The 22,555-nt window shown below is 41.4% G+C and overlaps 1 protein-coding gene and 1 long non-coding RNA gene across 2 annotated transcripts in view; one reads left to right on the top strand and one right to left on the bottom strand.

The window, feature by feature from the left end:
* Positions 1-5,590: 5,590 nt before the first annotated feature.
* Positions 5,591-22,555, bottom strand: part of IPO11 (importin 11) — a 153,777-nt gene continuing 136,812 nt past the window's right edge. Inside the window, exons 29-30 of the mRNA XM_053300790.1 lie at positions 21,373-21,457; positions 5,591-7,316 (exon numbers count right to left, since the gene is read on the bottom strand). Of these exons, the coding sequence (XP_053156765.1) occupies positions 7,152-7,316; positions 21,373-21,457 (250 nt within the window). The 3' untranslated portion in view covers positions 5,591-7,151. The remainder of the gene's footprint in view (positions 7,317-21,372; positions 21,458-22,555) is intronic.
* On the top strand, positions 18,164-19,711 carry LOC128346947 (uncharacterized). Its single transcript, XR_008317307.1, has 2 exons — positions 18,164-18,466; positions 19,565-19,711. It is a non-coding gene; the product is annotated as an uncharacterized LOC128346947 (long non-coding RNA).

The following is a 22,555-nucleotide window of genomic DNA, read 5'->3' as shown; positions in this document are numbered from 1 at the left end:
GTTTACACAGATATAAATAAATAAAATGGCTTCCTGTCCCCAAAGGGACAAAATTTCACCATCTAAAAAAGAAACATATGATACACCCTCAGCAACAGCTACTGGAGGGATGCTCTGCTGGGGATGGATAGGGCCAGTTGCTCTCTCTGTGCTAAATGAAAGAGAATCACCACTTTTAAAAGGTGCCTCTTTGCTCTATTAGCAGGGGATCTAATGGTTTTGTAGCCAAGATATATCTGTATCAGGGTTTCTTAACCTTGGGCCCCCAGATGTTGTTGGACTACAACTCCCATCATCCTGAGCCACAAAGGCCATGTCTGGGGATGATGGGAGTTGTAGTCCAACATCTGGGAGCCCAAAGTTAAGAAACCCTGATCTATATATTACTGCCATGACATTTTTACTTCAACGGCCACATATGATAAACTAGATACTCTTGAAGAATATGTTGACATTTCTATGAGCTCTAACCACCAATGTTAATGATGATAATCTTCACTTTTATTGGAAAAACCAAGATGAATGGGCATGTCAGTTCAGACAAGAAAACTTCAAGACAGAAGAGCAGCTTGTAACAACCTGAACTGTTTGAACTATTAGAGAGCTGTAACTTTTTATTACTGAAATTTCCACTGACATTTTACAATGCAAACATAACTAATGGCAATGGCAATAAGTTAGGAATGTTATGTTTCTTGGAGATAAAGACTGTGTACATTTAAAATTAATACAAATATACTTCTATTAACACTAGGAATAGAAGCCCCACTCCTCCAGGTAGCCTCTGTTAGGTATTCAGAAGAGACTAAGAGAGATGAGAGCACTTCACGTTTTTGCTGTATTTAAACATGTACTTTAAAAGTGTGAGGTTCATATTTAGAACTTGAATGATAAGGGATTTGATAATCAAACAGTTGCAATCCCTGCTAAAAAAACAACACCCAACAGCAGCAGCTTACGGAATGCTATTAATAGCAGGGTTGTAGCAAGGTTGGGGAGGGACCTGCAGCAAGAAGTGAAGATGGGCCCCTGCCCCCCTGTCTTCTTTTCCTTCTCCACACCTGTCTTTGTTGCAGAAGAACTGAAGAACATTAGTTTTATTATTCTTTGGGGCTATTCCCACAATCAGCCAAAATCGGGCTAGGGGAGCCTAGCCCAATTTTGACTGATCGTGGGAGCCACCAGGCTCGCAGGCGGTTAACCCTCCTAAATACCCCTCCCCTAAAACCGGGTTTGCGGACCGAGCGCTCCAAAAACCTGGTTTTTTTTTAATCGTGAGTAGCCATGGCGCGGCTCCATGCTGCAGCTACTCACGAGGAGACCCCTGGAGGGAAGGCAAAAAGCCGCCTCCTGGCTCCGGGGTCTCGGCCCCCACTCGGCCCCAGCCGATAAGCCCCCTACTTCCCCCAGCCCCCGCCAGTTTCGTTAGGGAGCCAGCAATCGTGGGGGTGGCCGATCCGGCCGCCCAGGGCACCCACCCGGATCATCTGCAGGGAAAGCAGGCTTAGCCCGCTCTCCCTGCAAACCCAGCAAAAGCGGGTCTCACTGATCGTGACACCCGCCTCTATGTATTCTATATAAACCACTTTGAAAACTTTAGTTGAAAAGTGATACAAATAGTAGCAGCAATAGTGAAAAATACCCATTACAGTTCACCTCATATATTCATACAGTACCGTGAAGAATGAAGAGTGGTCTGTCACCCAACCAGCAGGCTCCCTCCATTGCTCCCTCTAACAGGGAGCCCCAGATGTTGTTGACTACAGCTCCCATAATCCCCAAGCAAAAGCCATTGTAGCTGGGGATTCTGGGAGTTGTAGTCAACATCATCTGGGGCTCCCTGTTAGAGGGAACACTAGCCCCCTCCCTCGGAGACCCAGGGATATTCCTCCACTCTTGTTCAGTTATAGCTATGCCCTTGATTAGCAGCCATTCCTCCTGGCTGCAGTAGAGGCAGCATGGTCCACCCAAGAGAGACCATATGCTGTTTGGGTTCCTCCTCACCCAGGAGCGGGGGAAAAGGTGGGCAAGCACCCCCTCAGACAAGTAGTCCCCCCCCCTGAAATCTAACAGGCGGGGCATAGCTTGCCCAAGCAGAAATGCACATTGCCCCTTCTGTGTCTCCCTCATTTTTGTTTTTCTTGTGCTGCCATTTTCCAGGGCTGTTCCCAGGGTGGACTGATTTAAATCAAGGTGATTTAAATAACTGACTTAAATTATGACTTAAATCACGAAGAGACAAACTGATTTAAATTAAGTTTCCTACAGATACTTCTTCCCAAATTCATAAACAATGGTGCAAATCTGTGCCACAATAGCCTTGCCTAAAAAGTTCCTCTTACAGGTCCTTCACATGCCCTTTTGGATTTCACAGTGCTCTGGTGAGTGATATTTATGAGGTATATAAATATTGATATTAGCATGCTTACTGCACAGTAGATCATTTACACAGCTCCTAGAAGCATAGCATCAAGACTGCCTTTTGAATAAATTCTGAAAAGCAAGCCGTCCTGCACATTTTCTTCTGAGACGTTTCTGAGCTAGCCTTTTGAAAGCCTGTTTTTAAAAGCACAATTTATAAGAACCAAAGTTTAGTTTTTCAACGAAACTCAGAGCCGTGTAATGTGTACCTCAAATCTATGACAATAAATGCGCAACACCACCAGAATACAGTATTTAAATCAAATAGCCTCTTCTATGCTCTGCTGAGTCTAATTATATATAACACTTTAATGGTGCGTGTGAACTGTAATAAAATTGCAGCCTTGAAAAATATCAGTATGCCATCTTAGCTATTCCCCCCACCTCCCGTTTTTATTTATACAGCTATTTATAGCTGACCTCGAACAATGGAAATTAAACCCAGTTAGATTTCTCCAAAGAAGTTTGTTGGTAATAGCTAATAAAACGCCTACAGAAATGAAGTACCAAGGACCATGAAAACATTTTCATGGAACCTTTCCAATATTCTAAAGATTTACCTTCCAGACACTAACCAGGCTTTTGTAGGGTTTTTTCAAGAAAACAGAAAATTGTCCTGCATTGGCTGGGCTGAAAGTCTGCTGAGTGCTGAGCAAGCTTTGAGTGGCCTAGCTAGAGTCATCCGGCACTGAACAGGAAGCAGATCCAGGAAATGAATGCAGATAACAGAAGCCCTTTGCAGGCATTATGAAAGCAAGCTGTGCTTGCCGTTTCAGCACCCAAAGAGGGGAAGAAGCTCTGCTCCACCATAACCATTATGATCGGTGCTGCCGTGAGCAGCTATCCATGGTTGCCACTCACAGCTGGTCTTGGGGTAGCAAGCATGACTTGTCCCCTTAGCTAAGCAGGGTCTACTCTAGTTGCATATGAATGGGAGACTAGAAGTGTGAGCACTGTAAAATATTCCCCTTAAGGGATGGAGCCGCTCTGGGAAGAGCAGAAAGTTCCAAGTTCCATCCCTGGCATCTCCAAGATAGGGCTGAGAGAGATTCCTGCCGGCAACCTTGGAGAAGCTGCTGCCAGTCTGTGAAGACAATACTGAGCTAGATAGACCAATGGTCTGACTCGGTATATGGCAGCTTCTTACGTTCCTAGAGGTTCCAGCCACCATGGTTATGGTGTTTCCCCCTTCAGACACACAGAGCCATAACCATCAGTGGCCAGCTGGAGGGGGTGACTGCGGGGTGGGTGGGGTGAGACTTCCTCCCCACTTTGGGCGTTGAAACCTTGAGTGCCACTTGCACTCATAATGTCTAAAAAGGGCTAGAAAGAAGCTATTTTGCATGATTTATTTACTTATATGTATATCCCACTCCTCCATGGAGCCCTGAGCAGTGTACAACCACATGTTCATCCTCACAATAACCCCAAAAGGTAGGTTATGAAGCCTGGCCCAGAGCCACCCTGTAAGTTCCATGGCTGAATGGGGATTTCAACTTAAGTCTCCCCAGTCCTAGTCCAACACTCTAACCACTACACCATGCTGGTTCAGATTATGCAGGATCTGTGAGACAAGACCAATGTTGCTTTGAGAGGGATCCGAGGGCCTAACTCTACACTATGAGGGTAAATGGGGTTTCCCATTTTCTCCTTAGAACATTAATTTTTATCTATCTATCTATCATATTTTTATGCTGCCCAATATGTACATCTCTAGACGGTGTACAACATTTAAAACAATATTTAAAAATCAGCACAGATTAAAATACACAAAATGTACCAATGAAGGAAGCAATGAAATTCATTGGCTATTGAGAGAGGATGTGTATTTTCACTCTCTCCCTCCTTATTATGAGACATTGGGGGTTTTGTAACAGGATTGGTTGACATTGGTACCATATCAGGATTGGCTAATTGCTGTCAGTTTTGTTGAATCATGATGCTGACGTATGGTATTTAAGAGCAAGTTTCAGCCACTAGTGTATAGCACCGAAGCTGATGTCACCTCAAAACGTCTGCAAACTTGGAACATGGTTTTAGGTTTTTGATTTACGCATTAAAGAGGTCTTTGAGAAAGCTTGTAAAGAATCAACATGCAACATGGCAATTCAGTTTGGCATTTTGCTGGGGTTCCTGCCTCACTTTGGCCAATTTGAAGTGATTGCTTTAACATGGGGCAGAAGCTTCGCGGCGGCGCCCCCCACCCCCAGCTTACTTACCAGGTTTTAGATGGGAAACAGGGCACACCATACTCTTGGCAGTAAGGGAATAGCATCTTCCATTGCTTCATTTTTTAAGATGATGGGAGACGTTTTAAAAATTCTTCTTCTATAGTACTCAGAAAGATGCAGTGTTTCTTGGGAACGGTACTTTTTTCTAGGGCTGATGCCATTGCTGCACAACCTTTCTACCAGGTAGATTAGGCTGTGAGATCAGTGACAAGCTGAAAGTCACCCAGTGAGCTTTGCATGTGATTTGAAGGCGACAGAGTCTCCTCAGTCCCGGTGACTACTACTCCATCCTGGCAGCTCTGCCTGTTCTTTTGCAATTGGGGCTCACAATATAGGGCTGGTCTCCCCCAGTACTACACCATTCTTTAACTGGGGGTGTTTCATCTGAACTGTCGCTATACATACCCTTCAAATTCTTCTTCAAAGCAGTACTTGGAGAGCAAGTAGAGAAATGTTTCAGATGAATTGTGCCTCTACAGGATTAAGGAATGACACTGGGGAGAGCGAGAAGATATGTTTATATTTTAAAACAGGGTTTCTTAAGCTTGGGCAGGCCCCCAGATGTTGATGGACTACAACTCTCATCATCCCTAGCCACAATGGACATGGCTGGGGATGATGGGAGTTGTAGTCCATCAACATCTGGGGGCCCAAGCTTAAGAAACCCTGTTTTAAAATACTTAATGTATATTAACACTAGGGTTAAGTCATGCTAAGCGGCATTTCTGAGCGTAAATCTCTGACTCTACAGATAAACCCAAGGTCAGGAGAGTTGTAGCATGGAATGTTGTAAGTCAATATTGCTACTTAGAATTCACTGCACTGCCACTTCTTATAACTACAACAAGCATGTTAAAGGAGGCATTGCCTCTGAATTACTGATAAGACTTTCGTGCAGTCTGAGAGGAGCATACAGAATAAGCAAGAAGTGAGATATCTTTGAGAAAATTAATTGAAATTTTACTGTTTTGCAGTTTGGAAGCATCACAATTTATTTTCTAGTACATTTTGTAATCTACAGTTTACAAGATCTTTGTCCCCCATAGTTATACATATAAGTTGGCTTTTAGCACATGTATTATACTACACTTTGGTAGTATATTGTCAACAGTTTCCTTAAAAACTGATTTCTTATCAGGTGGACATTGTGTTGGAATTATTGATTACTGAGGAAGCCTTGTCTAAAAAGGGGGGGGGAGGAAGAAAAGAGAGAAAGCCTCTTCTTAGAATAGGAGGTATATGAGAAACATTGGGATGGGAGCAGGAGACATTAATACTCTTTTTTAAATTGGAACCAAACGCTCTCCCAGCTTACTTCCCCTGATCTTCATTTTCCTACATGAATACTGTGTGAATAATTTGAAGTCCATCATGTCCATTCCACCACTGATGTATATAAAATTAATAGACATCCAGCCTAATGTTATGCTGGCAGAAAAGCACTTTCCATCATGCATAAGGGGGAGGAGATGGTTTTCAACAATCTTCCCTTCTCTGTGCAAGTGCCTGTGCCTTCCAAAAATATATCTTGTGGGTTGGGAACTGTAAGGGACATATTTTTGGGAGGCAGAGGCAGCAGCAAATGGAAAGAGGGATTTGCAAAAATTGCCCCTCTCTCCATGTGTGACGGAAATACTCTTCTGCTAGCATGACATTAGTTTGGATGTTGGCTAGTAAAATTTGGTTCACATCCTTAACCACCAGAAAATACATATCCCATCACTTTCCCCCCAAAAGGGTATAAAATACATTCACTTCCCAGCATCTTGGGAGGAGCAGATCAAGGATCAAGCTGGATTTCAGGCACAGATAAATCCATCACTGGGTTTATGTGCCGCAAATGAAAACAAGAGAAAAATTACTAAACTCTTTCCTCCTATGGAATCAACATAGTGAATTTAAAACACTTCATTAATTCTCTTTTCATGCAAAAGACTAGTGTTCAACTCCCCATAGAGGAAACCTTTAGAATACTTTCCACTATTTATAACGCTATATTTATACTATTTAAATTGCTTGATTAAGGACAAATATGCTTTACATCCTTTGCTGCTGTAACTCTTCAGCTCTTTAAAAATCTTAAATTTAATTACAGTTTTACTAGTAAATAAAAGTATAAGGCAGCCCATGTCAGCTTATATGCTTGCAGAAAAATCTTCATGGCTTCTACTCTGAAAAAAGTGTTAAGAGCACATAAGATCAAAGTCATTACCATTCTAATAACAGTAAATTAAACAGCTGCATTTTATAGTCCTGCAAACCTTTACTTCATACAGAAACTGCAGTCTTGTGAAACAGGAATATAAAATTAATTAGGAGAACCCTTACATTTACTTTTTCAATCCTGACTTAAGCAGAGAAAAAAATCCAGTTCAATAGCTTCTATTTCCTAATTTTGAACAGAAATGCTCTTTAAGTTAGTTTTTGCAAGCAAATGAAAGTTCTCCCTTAGAATGCTGAAGTCAAGGATGAGATTTAGAAGATCTTGTCTCTGTTTATTCAGAATCCTTGTAAGAAGTCTTGTAGCTGTGTGACTATTTCTGTATCCACAGTTTCCATGAGTGCCTGAAAGCCTTGTTCTCCCAGCAATTCCTGTTGTGCTTTTAGCTTCTCGTATATAAACTGCTGCAGCGACACAGAGTGTACTGGATCCTTTAGTGCAAGCTGCAGAATACAGATAAAAACAATATATAATAATGAAAACAGCAGGAAAAGCAAGTGCAGCTATGATTCATTCATCTATTCTGTAATCTTTGTTGGAATGAAAAAGCTTTTGTTTTTTGTAGTGCTTACATTGAGAATCATTATCCAACAGTTGAATTCTTCCAAAAGGAATTCTGCTACTTCATCAATTAAAATTAACCTTTAGCTTCAGTGCCTGCTAATTAACAGTGCTCAAATTACTGAATGGCAAACTGCTAAAATACCTTCCTCCTTGTATTCTCCCCGCCCCAATCAGGACATTTCAAAAGACTAAATCTCATCAGCCACCTGAGAGGAGTGTTAAACAAAAAACTGTCTCTGAATTTCCAGGCGCAAAGGTGGGAGGCTGAGCAAATAGTTGACCAGGGCTGCACATCAACAAAGCTATAGGCACAGTCAAGGAATCAAACTACTGTTCAATTTTACTTTTGAATTTGATCAATCACAGTCTTTTATTCCCTACTCAAAGGTATGTTGACTTAAGATTATTTGGGAACAGCAGATTCTATCTTAGTACAAAGATATATGGAGTTCCTTCTAGCAATATAGTTTAGAGGCAGCATAGTTTCAAGACCTGAGTTATGAAGCAGAAGGCCTATGGAAAACTAGAACAAAGAAAGCCATCCTCCCCACCCCACAAATAATTATTGGGTAATCCCCTTTTTAACCATAAAACAACAAACCAGCAATGTCTAGAAGTGCTGCAAGATACTGCTCTGTGAAATCTAAGGGGAATTATGACATGAAAACAGAAACTGCAAAGTTCTGGCTGCCAAGACTATGTTGTGATAGTGCCAAGTAGCCTGACAGTTCTGTTTTTAAGTACTTACCCGTCTTAAAAATAACAGGCAATGTCCAGACTAGTGAATCATGATGAAGCACCACTTCAATCAATGAGACAAGTCAGTCCTGACTAACTGAAGTCCCAATCATTTCAATGCAACTTTGTCATGACAAACCTAAGTCTGGTTGTAGCCTTGCATTTTACTTTGCATTTCATTTTAGAAATAAAAATTCCTGTAATTGAATCACAGGGACAAATCTGAACACTCCAACCAACAATTTACACATTCAAATAGAATCTACATGAAGTGCCCAAATAGGTATGCATTGTTAAATCTCTGATGTTTGTGCTATTACTGATTTTATTGTAAATTATCTTTGGTCTTGTGCTGGAATATAGTGCTTGATGGGCTATTTAACCATCTGAATTTAACTAGCTGTTAGTACATTTTAATTGATCCAGAAGAATTAAATTAACACTCTATTGATACTAAATTTAGAAACTGTCTATATATGTGAACCTGTGAAAATAAAGACTTTTTGAATCATATTGCACCCACTGTTTCTCTAAATGTATGAGTCCCTGATACAGTATGAAATAATCTTTTTTATTTGGTGTTTGGTACAGCTGGCTAGTATATTGTTATTTATTTTTGCATTGTTCCTGTTGTATTTTGAGTGCTCATAGATTTTATTCTATTTCAATTTTGTTGAAATGTTTTTTTCATTTTAACATTCCACCACATTGATTTTTATTGTGTTTTGATTTTGACTCCAGTTTTATATGTGTACGCAAGCTGCCTTAAATGAGCTTGCTTATAGATTTCATTCTTCCTTGTCCAAATGATTCCCTTTCCTCACTCTTGCAAAAAGCCTGTTTGCCTCCCAGAGACACAAATATAAAAGTATTATGTGCAGTATGCTTTCCATTATTTGTGTATAATCACGAGCATCCCAGTAGGACTTGAACCTGCTCCTGAAAAGCCTCGGGATTCTACATGGATGCTTTCTGACTGTTGGACTACAGGAGAAAGTAAAGGAAGGAGGTAGTGCTGGGATTGTATTTGTGCTTTTTATGTGGGAAGGGCATTTGAATTCCTGCTGTTGCTGTTAACTGGTGCCTCCCATGCACAGCTAATGGGAGGACACTAGTGTGCACCAACATGACTGGTGGCAGGCTGCTATAGGAAAGTTGTGGAATGTTGGTGTTGCAAGGCTTTGTTTTAACAGCTATTGTGTTGTTGATTCTGCTGCTGGTTGCATACAGGACAGTAATTACATTACACTGGTCTTAGGAACATAGGAAGCTGCCATATACTGAGTCAGACCATTGGTTCATCTCGCTCAGTATTGTCTACACAGACTGGCAGCGGCTTCTCCAAGGTTACAGGCAGGAGTCTCTCTCAGTCCTATCTGGAGATGCCAGGGAGGGAACTTGGAATCTTCTGCATGCTAGCATGCAGATGCTCTTCCCAGAGTAGCCTCATCCCCTGAGGGGAATATCTTACAGAGCTCACATGCAGTCTCCCATTAAAATGCAAACCAGAGTGGTCTCTGCTTAGCAAAGGGGACAATTCATGCCTGCTACCACAAGTCAAGAAAAGAATCTGTCTTGATTCAAGAGAATAAAAGCAACAACTTTAAACGTATATACCTATTTAAAATGTAGCTTGCAAAATTCTGCAATTTTGTTCTGCACAATGTTATGTGTTACTTTAGCAAATTAATGCTGAGTGTTTGCCACAGTATTGTAGTCTGAACAAAGGCCTATAAAGGGTTAACACTGTAGTCATACTTCATCATGTACAGTAACTGTCAACTTATTAATAGTATCTCATCTCCCTAGGCAACAATAAGAAATCACTTATTCTGTCAGATTAGTTTAACCAACCTTAGCAGTTTTATAATTATGAAAGTCTCATGGAAAGATTTCTAGCTGTAGTAGCTTTCTTCCAGAACAGCTTAGCCAGCTGCATTATAACCCTGTATAATCTCCAAATCAAACTTCACTAAAGCCACCATGCTAATTCACTGGGATAGAAGCAACTGACATTGGACTGTCCAGACAATGTGACTGTCTGTGGTGTGGCTCACTGTATAAAAAAGAGCAAAAGTGCATTGCTACTTCCCGCCCCCACTATGGGGATGGAATTCTGAACTGGCCCCTAATAATATGGTAGCTACTTCACACCATGGATGGACACATGGTCCAAACTGACCCATGGAAGTTTGCAAAACCAGTGTTGGTATTACAATCTAATCTAAGGGAGACTTCATGTGTCTGACAGAAAGTAAGTTGGTGAGAACCCGAGGTTCTTAACAAATGCACACTCCCAACAAACGCACACTCCAGACATGCGTAGCTACTTCCACTCATTTCTGTGTCGTCTGAACACATCAATGTCCAGTCCCTGATCAACACTTCCCGGCATGTAACCTACATTTAAAGTTGGCTGGCGAATGTCAGATGGCAGAAGGAACTCTGTTTGAGAACCAGATATTGGCAGATTTGGACAACACAGAAATGAGCAGAAGCAGCTGCACGTGCCAGGAGCACTTACCCATTGGGAACCACCAATTCCTACCAACTTATTTCACCATCATAAAAGAGGGGATTGTTGGTTATAGAAATGATCCGTAGATGAGAAAAATGGGATATTTTAAGAAAAATATAGTGTAAATAAAGAAAGAAGTATACGTTAAAACATATTACCAGCTATACGTTACTGGAGCAAGAAGAAATCTTATTTAAGAGAAAGAAATGTTGATACTGTCAAGAATAGGTGGAAAAGCAAGGTGTGACTGACACCTGTTTTCAGTATCCGCAGATACGAAATGGTTCAAACCCTAAGTAACCACAGTTCCTAAAGGGCTGGAAGTGACTCTGGAAGTCACTCCCAGCTGCCATTTTGTGGCTCATTTCTTGCATTTTATCCATGATTTTTGTGGTTTGGGGCAGCATTTTGCAGCTTGTGGGGTATTCCTGGACACATCCTGGGCACATGGAGCACAGTACAGAATAGAATTCTGTGGTTTTTTGGTGCACTCCCCCCCCCGCACTTTCTTTCCATCCTGGAATCTATCAACCCCCCAACCCCCCCAACCGTTTCCCATAGGAGTAATGACTTGTTACTCTTGGTTCCATTCCTTGCGGTAGTAGGCAAGGAACAGAGCCCCCACAAGTAATGAGGTTCTCCTGTATGAAGGTCATAAGAACATATAGCTTCAATAGCTCCTTCTTTGTAATGAAATCTGACGCCTATTATGATCTTCTGGAAAGGTCTGGTTATGGTTGCTGCTGGCTCGATTGGTGGCGACTAGGGACCAGGCCTTCTCTGTGACTGCCCCAGGGCTTTGGAATATGCTCCCTGCTGAAATAAGAGCATCTCCTTATCTGATTGCTTTTAGGAAGACCATCAAGACACATCTATTTTCACAGGGTTTTAACTGATATCAATTTTAAACTGATTAATTGGTTTTTATTAGACTGTTTTTACTATATCTTGTAAATTTAACTGTTTTTACTCTTTTATATTGTGTTTTAAATTTTGTACACCACCTAGAGATGTACATATCAGGCGGTATAAAAATATGAGAAATAAAACAAGACAAGAAGACCATGGCTTTGTCTACCTTATTTTGTACTCTACTTGCCTGTTTTAACTAGAAGGTTCTCAGTTGTTTTTTACAGGATATAGTCAATTAGAAACTGAACAACAATCTAGTTACCTCTGTATACTTGAAGCTACTGTGAGTAATGGATAAAAGTACCTAAGGTGGTCACAGTGAATTGGTAAACCAAGCAACAGCCATCCTTCTCTCTGGAGGATCCACAGTTCCAATGTGTGTTAAATCACAACTGGATGTGGTAGAATAAAACAGAATAAACAATATTCTTTGAGCAAAGAAGCTGACAAACACACCATGAAATTGGGGTTGCTCATGTGAAGTATCTCCATGCCAGCATTGCATTTCTGGGGCAACTGCTGGAGTTGGAATGGAGAAACTTCACAGAATCAGCCATATGTACGTGCCATACTGCTTCAATGGGTCCATGGTGTGTTAAAAGTTGTTGCTATGTGAAATCATTTTTCATAGGGGCTCACCTCAGTGTTGTAATGTTTGAAGCTGTCATCTGAGACATCTTTCTGAAAATTAGAATTAGTTTAATGGCAACAATTGCCACTTCTATTTAGTTTGAGTCATAATAAAATTCTGCTTCACAGAATTAAAGTTGGTGCCAAGAGACCAAGTAACATTTAACTTGATATTAGAAGTTTAGACTGATCTCAAATGCCTTAAAGACAATGGAACTAAAGAATCTCAAGAATCACAAAGAAAAGTAATTTGCAAGTCACATTAATAATTAATATGTTGTTCAATTAAACAAGTCAATTGCTGCATTTTTATTGTTTTTACTTCATTATACAGTTTATTACATAACTACTTATGGCCTATTTTATCCTTATCTTATAGTTATGTTCTAATTTAAAATATACTCAAATGCTGAAATGTAAAACATTAAATACTATCTAATATTATATAAAACAATGGGCTGGTTCAGATGTCACATGGGAGGCAAGATTAAACCTTGGTTTAGTGTGCCATATCTTAGCTGCAATTGTGGTTAGAAACAAACCAGGATTGTTTGTATTGTCTGAGCCGACTGATCCTGTTTCTGGGGATGATGGGAGCTGTAGTCCAAAAACAGCTGGAGGGCTGAAGTTGTGCAGTCCTGAAATAAACCATGATCCAAACGAAAAGATTTGGTCTGCTTCAGATTTTGGTTTTATTTTAGGAGCTCTGATTAGAATAAGCCAGGATATTGTCGGTGGCTCTTGAATTATCAAATTTCCTCCCCTGTGAGGCTAGAATTGCAGTTTATTGCCTTTTTCAGGGACAAATAAAAATTTGGCTGTTCTGGTGAACTTTTGAAACTGAGTCACTGACTTCTTGTTTTCAGGTAACAGATGTTAGTTTTTAATCTTAACTAATATTTTTTAGATAGTATATTTTACTTTTATTTTTCACATTTTTATGTGAACTATTTTGTGAGTATTTCTGCTGAATGGTGGCTTATAAATATTTTGTGAGTAAGCAAATAAAATATTGTGAGGCACCAAATAAACCATACACTGCTGATTTAAATGAAAATGTTGTGCAGTTTTGAATTTTGGCCGCTTTATTGATACTAAGCAGTAAAGTTGGTTGAGAAAGGTGGAAAAAAGGTAGCATACATCACTTGCACCACAGAAAAATTAATACTTTTAATTCATATATAAAATAATTGGAGTAAATTATTTGTGTGGAAACACAGTCAACATTTTATAATGCGATGCAATGTGCTCTATGTGGGGCTGCCCATGAAGAATATTTGGAAACTTCAGTTGGTGCAGAATGCAGCTGCTAGGGTTCCCTCTGGAAATGCTCGCTTGGAGCATATTACACCTATTTTGAAAGAGCTATATTAGCTATCAATTTGTTTCTGGGTCCAATTCAAGGTGCTGGTTTTGACCTTTACAGCCCTAAAGGGTTTGGGCCCTGGATATCTGAAGGAACGCTTGCTCCCAAGGGTTTCTGCCTGTTTGACAAGATCATGGGAGGGAGCTCTGCTCTGCCTGCCAACGGTGAAAGAATCTTGGCTGTCGAGCACATGGCGGGACAGGGCCTTCTCTGTTGGAATGCTCTCCTGGCTGGCATCTACTCCTCAGCTTCCACCACAGTTTTTAGAAAACAAGTAAAGATCTGGCTGTTCACTAGCGGAGTGCACGGAACCACGCCTCCGCCATTCGGCGCTGGGGTGGGGTGGTTCATTAAGGGCGGGGTTGTGTGCACTTATCCCTCCCACTGCTTTCCCCCTGCCGGCGCTCCTTTTTAAAAGCAGTTTTGGGGGTGGCAGCATATCTTCCTGCCGCCCCTGCCCCCGTTTACGGCCGGAAGTACCGTGCGCACGTCACGTGTGCCCACCCAGGCTTTTAAAATGAGATTAGTTTTTACTGCTGCTGCTCTGTGTTTTATTTAAATTTTTAAATAGAGATGATTTTATATTTATATTAACAGCTGTACTTTTTGTATTTTAATTGTGAATTGTTTTCATTATATTGTAAACTGCTTTGAAATTATTTTAATGAAAAGCGGTATATAAATTAAACAAGAAATAAATAAATAAATAAATAAATAATGTACCATCTGCATTCCATATATATGTTTTGCATTCATGCAATGCCTCATGACAGAAGAACTGGCAGGGCAACATTTTCGATAAAATACAAGAACTAAACCCCATCACTGTACTAAAGCACTAGAACAGGACAACATAAGCACCTCATAAGAGGATACGCCTATCAAATGAAGGGTTGGTCATGCCCCACTGTACATTTCTCATAAAAACTGAGGTGTAAATGGGTGTTTTCATCAGTGACCCTGTTTACTTCAGTATAAAATGTCCAGAACTTGGCTGGGTACATGAATTTAGATATTCTTGGGGTAAAGCTAGGCATGATAAGATGGAAGATGCCATGTTACTGAACAAACTGCAGCAGCTCTGCTAGGTTGTCCCATATGTGCCGTATGCGTCAAATAATTCAATAGGAAATGGCTGTTGATGCTTGCCAGAATTTGATTGGCTAAGGGCAATGAACTCACAATAGGTTAGAGCCTTTTTAGGGGAAAATGTAAGGAAGGTGCACATGCTCAAGCTGCTACTTGGGCCTCAGAATGTACTTTATGGATGAAGGTAGGGTTCAACTTCAATTCTACCACATCCTTAAGGAAAAGACACAGGATTCTTATAGGACAACAAGATAAACCCTGTAATCCCTCTGGGAAATATTTGAGAAGCTGTAGAAGTTTCCTTCATCTTCCGAGTCTAGCACTTTTGCAGTTTTTTAAAAATAGGAGGGGAGGGGGAGATGGCTAATTGCTGGCTAAAAGAGAATGTGTTCAGCCAATTCTGAAGCAGTACTTCTGCACCTGCTTGAAATATCCATTAGTACTCACTTTAGTAGCTGATTTGGTGCCTAATTTGAAATGTCCTACCTCTCTTCTTCTGCTCCTGCCCCCCCCCCAATCTTCCCATAAAGGTGACTGCCTCCCTTCTCATACACAACCTCACAACGACAGTCTCTCAGACGTAAATGACAAATAATCTCATATTCGGTCTCATACTGTGGTATTCAACAGTATGAACCTGCACAATCATTGGCATGCTCTTCCCACTTGTGCTTATGAGACATCTGGAGTTGGCTGGAAGCCAACAGGGAATCTGTCTCCCCAGCTGATGATTCTTATTCTTTGGGAACCTATTTCTGGCCCGAAAAGTAGGCAAACTCACAACAGCATAGGAGAATGTCGGGCCCAAGGACAGCCTGGTATGGGCTATAGAGAGGTAGCCTCAAACAATGACATAGGGAAGAAAGGTAATATTGTGTAACTTAACTCTGACCCCATATAAATAAAGAGAGGCAGAGTGAAGATCTGTGAAGCTGGCATGAACAGGCAGGTATTCAGAAGCATTGGGACCAGATTTGCCTTCAGCAACAGGTTTCCTCCGATTCTGGAGGTCTGTAAATCACCCACTGGAACCGGATGCATGTTCATTAAGCATGTCCACACCTCAGGAATCCAACTGACACTGGAAACAATATAAGTTGTGCTCCCAAAGTGCAAGTGCACAACTAAGTATTTGTGTACTTGTGTTCTTACACAAAACTGCCAGCACTTCCTTAGATGTCCACAGCAGCATGGCCCAAATGGAAATGCCAGCAAAAGCCTGCACAAAATGTGGACCACTGTCATTTCGTTTATTAACCCACAGTTCTACTATGAATATTCTGCAAAAGCTGCTGATATCTTCTGGGTGGGGGGATATAGCAGTATTTTGGAAAAGCAATGCATATTCTCGAACAAATAAACCCCTATTCCAGGAGGAGAAGTTTAGCCTTAACAATACATGGTTCCAGCAGTAACTGCAGTAACATAAAGGCTTTAGTTGTTGAACCCTGAGCAACATGCTTGCCCAAATGAGTCCATAATCTGCTGTAAACATATTCAGAACCCACTCATACAAAATAATAATATTACAAATACAATTGTGTGCCATTCACACTCACTAAAGAATGTATAGAACATGTCAAAATCTATGTGAAATAGGTTGTTGATAATATTCAATTTCATTCTAATGGAACAAACTTATTTTAAGTGATCTTATGTCAATAACTGTGAGAAGTAATCTAATTATACTCTTTGAAATAAATTACTTCAAACAGACAAATTGTTTCAAAGTCATTAGCATAATTTTCAATTAGAGTGAGTTACTAGACAGAATGTTAAAATGTAGCTTTTGAGTGGTGGTTCTTTTAAAACAATGAAGACAAACCCAAAACCACAATTCACTAACTAGTATCATTGTGAGGAATATTTTGTGAGAATACAAGATGCTGTTTTGTGTAAGTCTTTTGATGCAAGGAGTATAAAGCCCAAAGGCAGCAGCACTGAGGCCTCTCCATCTCTCTCCTCTGTAATGTCTCCCACTACAGGTATTGCAGTGCCAGTTGTTTCCACTCTTGCTCGTCTTCACTAGCTGCTCACTGCAGAGGGAGGAAAACTTTCTACATGATGCCATGTCACATGTTCTGTAAGAAGCAGGACCTTTTAAAGACTTTAAGAGGCCTGGGGGCAGAATGTTAATTTGAGATGACAACTCTCCTCTTCAAAGCGTGATTGATAACACATCCCTTGCCCCTTTAAATGGAGGCACTCCTCCAAGCTATCTTTTTGTTTATTCAACAAAAGTGAAACATTTCACAACTTAGTCATATTTGTTTCTCAGTTCATTTCAATGTATATGTCAGCAGTAGCACATAGCCAAAACTGCATTCCAGGTCAAGTATCAGTAATTTTTTTTACACTGTACCTATAATTACCGTAAAACAATCTAAAATTAATATTAAATACATTTTTCGAGTATTGTTCTCTGCATAGTAGCCTTAGAAAAAAGGATCTGCAACAACTAAAGCTATGATTTGGCATCAGGTAACGAGTCAACATTTTAAATGCAGGATTTCAGATTTATTTATATTTTTAAAAATCTGAATAGCACAGCCCCACATTTCATTTATTTGACAAGGGGTGACAGAAGTTTTAGACTGGTGCGTAGCAAAAGGACACTTTAAAAATCTGTCTGTGGGAATATTAGTTACACTTCCAAATGTAAGTGAGAGATCAACGATTTTCTTTTATGGCTGTATCAAGAATCGTTTATTTTACTATTCAGATTGGAAGAGGAAAACAATCTTAAATGTTCTTTGCTGAAGCCTAATACATAGAACGTCTTGCCAGATATGACTTGGAACGTGATTCCTTTTCCTGAAGGGTTGTTTATATTATCAATAAGGCCACCCCATTATCACGAAGGTAGACAATTTTATCTACATGGTTCTTTCCATTAATCATGCATAACTATAGTCCTGTGCCCAGCTATATTCTGCTGATATTAATGGCATTTGAGGATGTGTAACACGATACAAAACTGAAGCCATGTGGACTTCCAAGTTCTGCAGGCACTCAGATACTGAAATGGAGCACCTGGCAAGCCTGTCTTCCAATTCAGTGCCAAAGGTCCAAAAAGTCTTCCAATTCAGTGCCAAACCCCTGCTAACTTGGCAAAGAGGCACCTTTTAATGTGGTGATTCTCTTTATTTAGCAGTGGGAGAGTAACTGGCCCTATCCAACCCCAGCACAGTACCTCCAGTGACTGTTGCTGATGTCTACCTTATGTTTCCTTTTAGATTGTGAGCCCTTTGGGGACAGGGAACCATCCTATCTATCTATCTATCTATCTATCTATCTATCTAATTATTATTTTACTAATTAATTCTCTTAGCCGGCATGCGTGGGGATGCATGGCAAGCTCTGCCCCCCGCTGCAGCCACCACCAATAAAAAGGCAGGGGTGGAGTTGCTGCTTAGCAACGGGGCAGACAATGGACTAAGAAGAAAATGGTGGCCAGATGAGGACAGGCGGCAGGCAAAGCCCTGCTGCCCTGAGGAGGAGGAAGGGCAGCCGGATGAGGATGTTGGAGGATGATGGCCAGGCCTGGCGGTGGTGGGGAGATGGCAGCAGCGGTGGGGGGGCTGGCCTGGCCCGGCTTGGCCAGTGAGGCGGCAGCCCTGCTGCCAGGAAGAGCCACCAGGAAGAGGAAGAGGGAGGCCAAGAGGAGCCCGGCTGGCGGCAGAGCCATGCCACACCAGGCGGGGAAGGAAAGTGCTGATGGTGGGTGGGGAGAGAAAGATGAGAGGAGCCCGGCTGGGGAAGGCGCAGATGCTGGGGTGAGCAGACCTTGGAGACTGGGCTAGAAGGTGGCGGGGAGGGCAGGAGAGACTGGGGCAGAAGGTGGGGGGAGGGCAGGAGAGACTGGACTAGAAGGTGGCGGGGAGGGCAGGAGAGACTGGGGCAGAAGGTGGGGGGAGGGCAGGGGAGACTGGGGCAGAAGGTGGGGGGAGGGCAGGGGAGACTGGGGCAGAAGGTGGGGGGAGGGCAGGGGAGACTGGACTAGAAGGTGGCGGGGAGGGCAGGAGAGACTGGGGCAGAAGGTGGGGGGAGGGCAGGGGAGACTGGACTAGAAGGTGGCGGGGAGGGCAGGAGAGACTGGGGCAGAAGGTGGGGGGGAAGGGCAGGGGAGACTGGGGCAGAAGGTGGGGGGAGGGCAGGGGAGACTGGGGCAGAAGGTGGGGGGAGGGCAGGGGAGACTGGGGCAGAAGGTAGGGGGAAGGGGGAACTGCTGGCCCCAAAGAGCGCACAGATGCTCTGTGCAGGGTCGGCTAGTTCATTTATTTTTTCTCTGTGTAAACTGCTCTGAGCCATTTTTGGTAGGGCGGTATAGAAATAGAATAAATAAATAAATAAATAAATAATAAAGAGGTACAACACAGAGCTCTCTCAAACACAGTAGTGAATAGGGAAGCCTTTATGAGTTCATGCAAATACGAATATGAAAAATATTTATATACAGCTTTTCAACAAAAGTTCCCAAAGAGGTTTAAAGAGGTTTATTTAAAGATACAAATAAACATACACACTATACTGATTATAGATGTTTAAGACAACTGGTACTAGACTATTGTGATATCAAAATCCAAAATGTTCATAAATAAGGAAAGGACCATCGCTCAGTGGTGAAGCATCTACTCTGAATTCAGAAGACACCAGACTCAACCTCTGACATCTCTAGGTAGGGCTGGGAAAGACTCCTGAATAAAACCTTAGAGAGCTGTTGCTAGCCAGAATAGACATTACTGAGCTAGATGGACCAGTGGCCTGACTGAGCATGAGGCCGCTTCTTATGTGCTTCTATAACTTCGTCAGGAAAAAAGTGTATTTCTATTAATAAGCTTTGAATAACAGTTTTCATTTCTCATTTTTCATAGAGGGAGAACAGTCTTCTTGCCATAATTCTATCCTCCAGAAGAGGTGCCTATCATTGCTGTATGTCCAGAAAAATGATTTTATTTATTCTGCATTCCTACTGTATTTCATTAAAACTGGAAATCCAATAATAATTCTTAATAATACAATTTTTAAGCTGCAAGGCTTGTAATGTTTGAAATTACAGTATTTCTCATTCAAAACCTCTCTGAACAACCGATCAAGGGTAAGATCTATTTCTGTCCTATGAGTAATCATTTTTCATAAGAGAAACAAAACTCTCTCAAATTCATTTACATGTTTAATTTCTATATCCTGTTTAATTATAATATTGACATCTGTAACTCATTGGGTGACTGCAGGTTTATAACAACTGCATCAACTTCACTGAAGCATGGAAATATTTAAATACAGATTACTAAAATAATCTATCATATTTGTTATAGTTATTACATTGAAGAAAGCTACACACAGCAACATTCTGAGAAATAGTCCTGGAAGTCAAATTACAGGCAGGATGTTGAACTCCAGGATAACATCTTCCAGAACACGACCAGTTCTGCATGCAAGGCAGCTAGACAGGCAGCACTGCAGGGTCTCAATTAATAGATGAGACAGTGGTGGATTTATTAGGCATTGAAGAAAACCATCACTACTAGAGGGACTGATGGCTAATGGCAGAAAAACATTTTTATAATAAACTAGGTAACTGGTGACATTTTATTGACTAAAGATGCAACAGAAATCTAATCCATGGCCCACATTACAAAGTAATGGCGGCACTGCTGACTGGTCATTACTGCTGTGATGTTGCAGGCAGCCCCAGCGGTGTTATGCAAGAGGGTAGTTGTGCATCTGCTTAGAACAGTGCACCCGTAGTTACGCAGTGCTACTTACAGGCAATGGAAACAGCACCACCCAACTGCGGATGTGCTGTTATAAGTAGTTGTGCATCTGCCCTTTTGCGCAACACCACCAGGGCTGCCTGCAATGTGCTCAGCAGCACTAGCTGCTGCACTGTTCCAATAAAACAATAAATAAAATAAAAACTTTACCAGTTATCTCTTTCTTGCTTTTTAAAAGAAAAATCCAATTTACTATTGGCCATTACTGCAGAGAGATCCATAGATCCAAGGGAGAAGAGCGCATGCTGCTTCTGGCCACTCCATAGCACACCCACACAGCTTGCGAGGGCGGGGCTCCTCTGTGCCTACTAAGGAGTGTATTATTGCAACTGTGACAATACACAATTCTCACTGGGAATAGCATCACAACTGCAATGATGTTCTTTGGACTGGTTTGGAAGCCGTGCATGTGCCTCTCTCTTGGATCTATGGATCTCTGCCATATGTGGGTCAGTGAGTTTCACAGGTGTCTACTAGAATTTCCCCCCCTTAAGGATGTTTGAAACCAACTACACCTTTACAACCTTGTTGACATACACCAACTAGAAATGTCTGAAACATTCCAAAATCTTTCTTTGGAACCACAGGGCATCCTTCCAGCTGGGGCACTATTATTCCCCTACACTTATTTTCTTACCCCTTAGAATCAAGAGTATGGCTTATTGTACTGTTTTTGGCTGAACATAATAGTTTTGTTGGTTTCTTCAGACTCCAAGCACAGTCCAAAGCTGTGCTCTCTATCTCAATCATGTCTCTTCTAAAGTTGTTCTACCTTTCACACTGATGCAGAATATTTCAAGAGTGATGCATATGACGGCAATAAGATAATTGACTTGGGAAGAAAAAGTTAGTTTGCCATTTCATTTGTTACATTTGACATTTAAAAACTGGACTCTAAAACATACCATCTTTTTCCTTTTGTCCTGTTCTGTGGGAGGTTCTTCATCTTCTGTCACTTTGGGCTCTTCAGCAATAGACATCAGCATGCAACTAAGTACAAATATATTCAACTTAGGTTTTTAGTTAGAAGTCAGGCCTACACAAATATTGTTCAAATACATTTCTTAATGTCCCAGTACAGGTACGCTTAGGGAATGGCACTTGTAGCACAAACTCAAACACACCTTTGATTTTAGGGTCAAATACTTACAATTTGTTTGACACTATGCTCTAGTGCAACAGCTTCAACTGTTGGAAATGATCTCCAAAAGAGATCTTTTGGATCTCTCGGCGGTTTTTGATACCATTGACCATGGTATCCTTCTGGATCGCCTGAGGGATTTGAGGATAGGAGGCACTGTTTTACAGTGGTTCTGCTCCTATGTCTCAGGTAGATTTCAGATGGTAGCACTTGGTGACAGTTGCTCTTCAAAATTGGAGCTATTATATGGAGTCCCTCAGGGCTCCATTCTGACACCAAGGCTTTTAAACATCTTCGTGAAATTGCTGAGTGATCAGGGGATTGGCTTCTGGGTGTTACCAATATGCTGATGACACCCAAATCTATTTCTCCTTCTCATCAATATCAGGAAATGGCATTAGCCCCTTAAATGCCTGCCTAGAGTCAGTAATGGGCTGGATAAGGGATAATAAACTGAAGTGGAATCAAAGAAAGATGGAGGTGCTCATTGTTGGGGGTTGTAATCTGCAAGACAGGCTAGAACTTCCTGTGCTGGTCCGAGTTACACTCCCCCAGAAAAAACAGGTTTGTAGCATGGGAGTTCTCTTGGACCCAGGCTTCAGTATGAGGCTGTGCCCAGGAGCGCCACAGGAACACTTCTACCAGCTGTGACTGATTCAACAACTCGGCCTGTTCCTTGAGGAGAATGATCAGAAAACAGTGGTACACCAGCTGGTAACTTCCAGGTTGGACTACTGCAATGCGCTCAATGTAGAGCTGCGTTTGTATGTAGTTCGGATACTTCAGTTAGTTAAAAATGCAGCAGCCAGATTGGTCTCTGGTGTATCTCAGAAGGACCACATAACACCTGTTCTTAAACAGTTGCACTGGCTGCCAATATGTTTCCATAGCTCAGTAGATTCAGGTAACCTGAGAGAGAGAGCCTTTTACTACAAGATCCCCTCCAC

Source organism: Hemicordylus capensis, chromosome 2 (genome assembly GCF_027244095.1).
Source record: "Hemicordylus capensis ecotype Gifberg chromosome 2, rHemCap1.1.pri, whole genome shotgun sequence".
Taxonomy (NCBI): domain Eukaryota; kingdom Metazoa; phylum Chordata; class Lepidosauria; order Squamata; family Cordylidae; genus Hemicordylus; species Hemicordylus capensis.
This window is presented reverse-complemented; position numbering and strand designations above follow the sequence as displayed.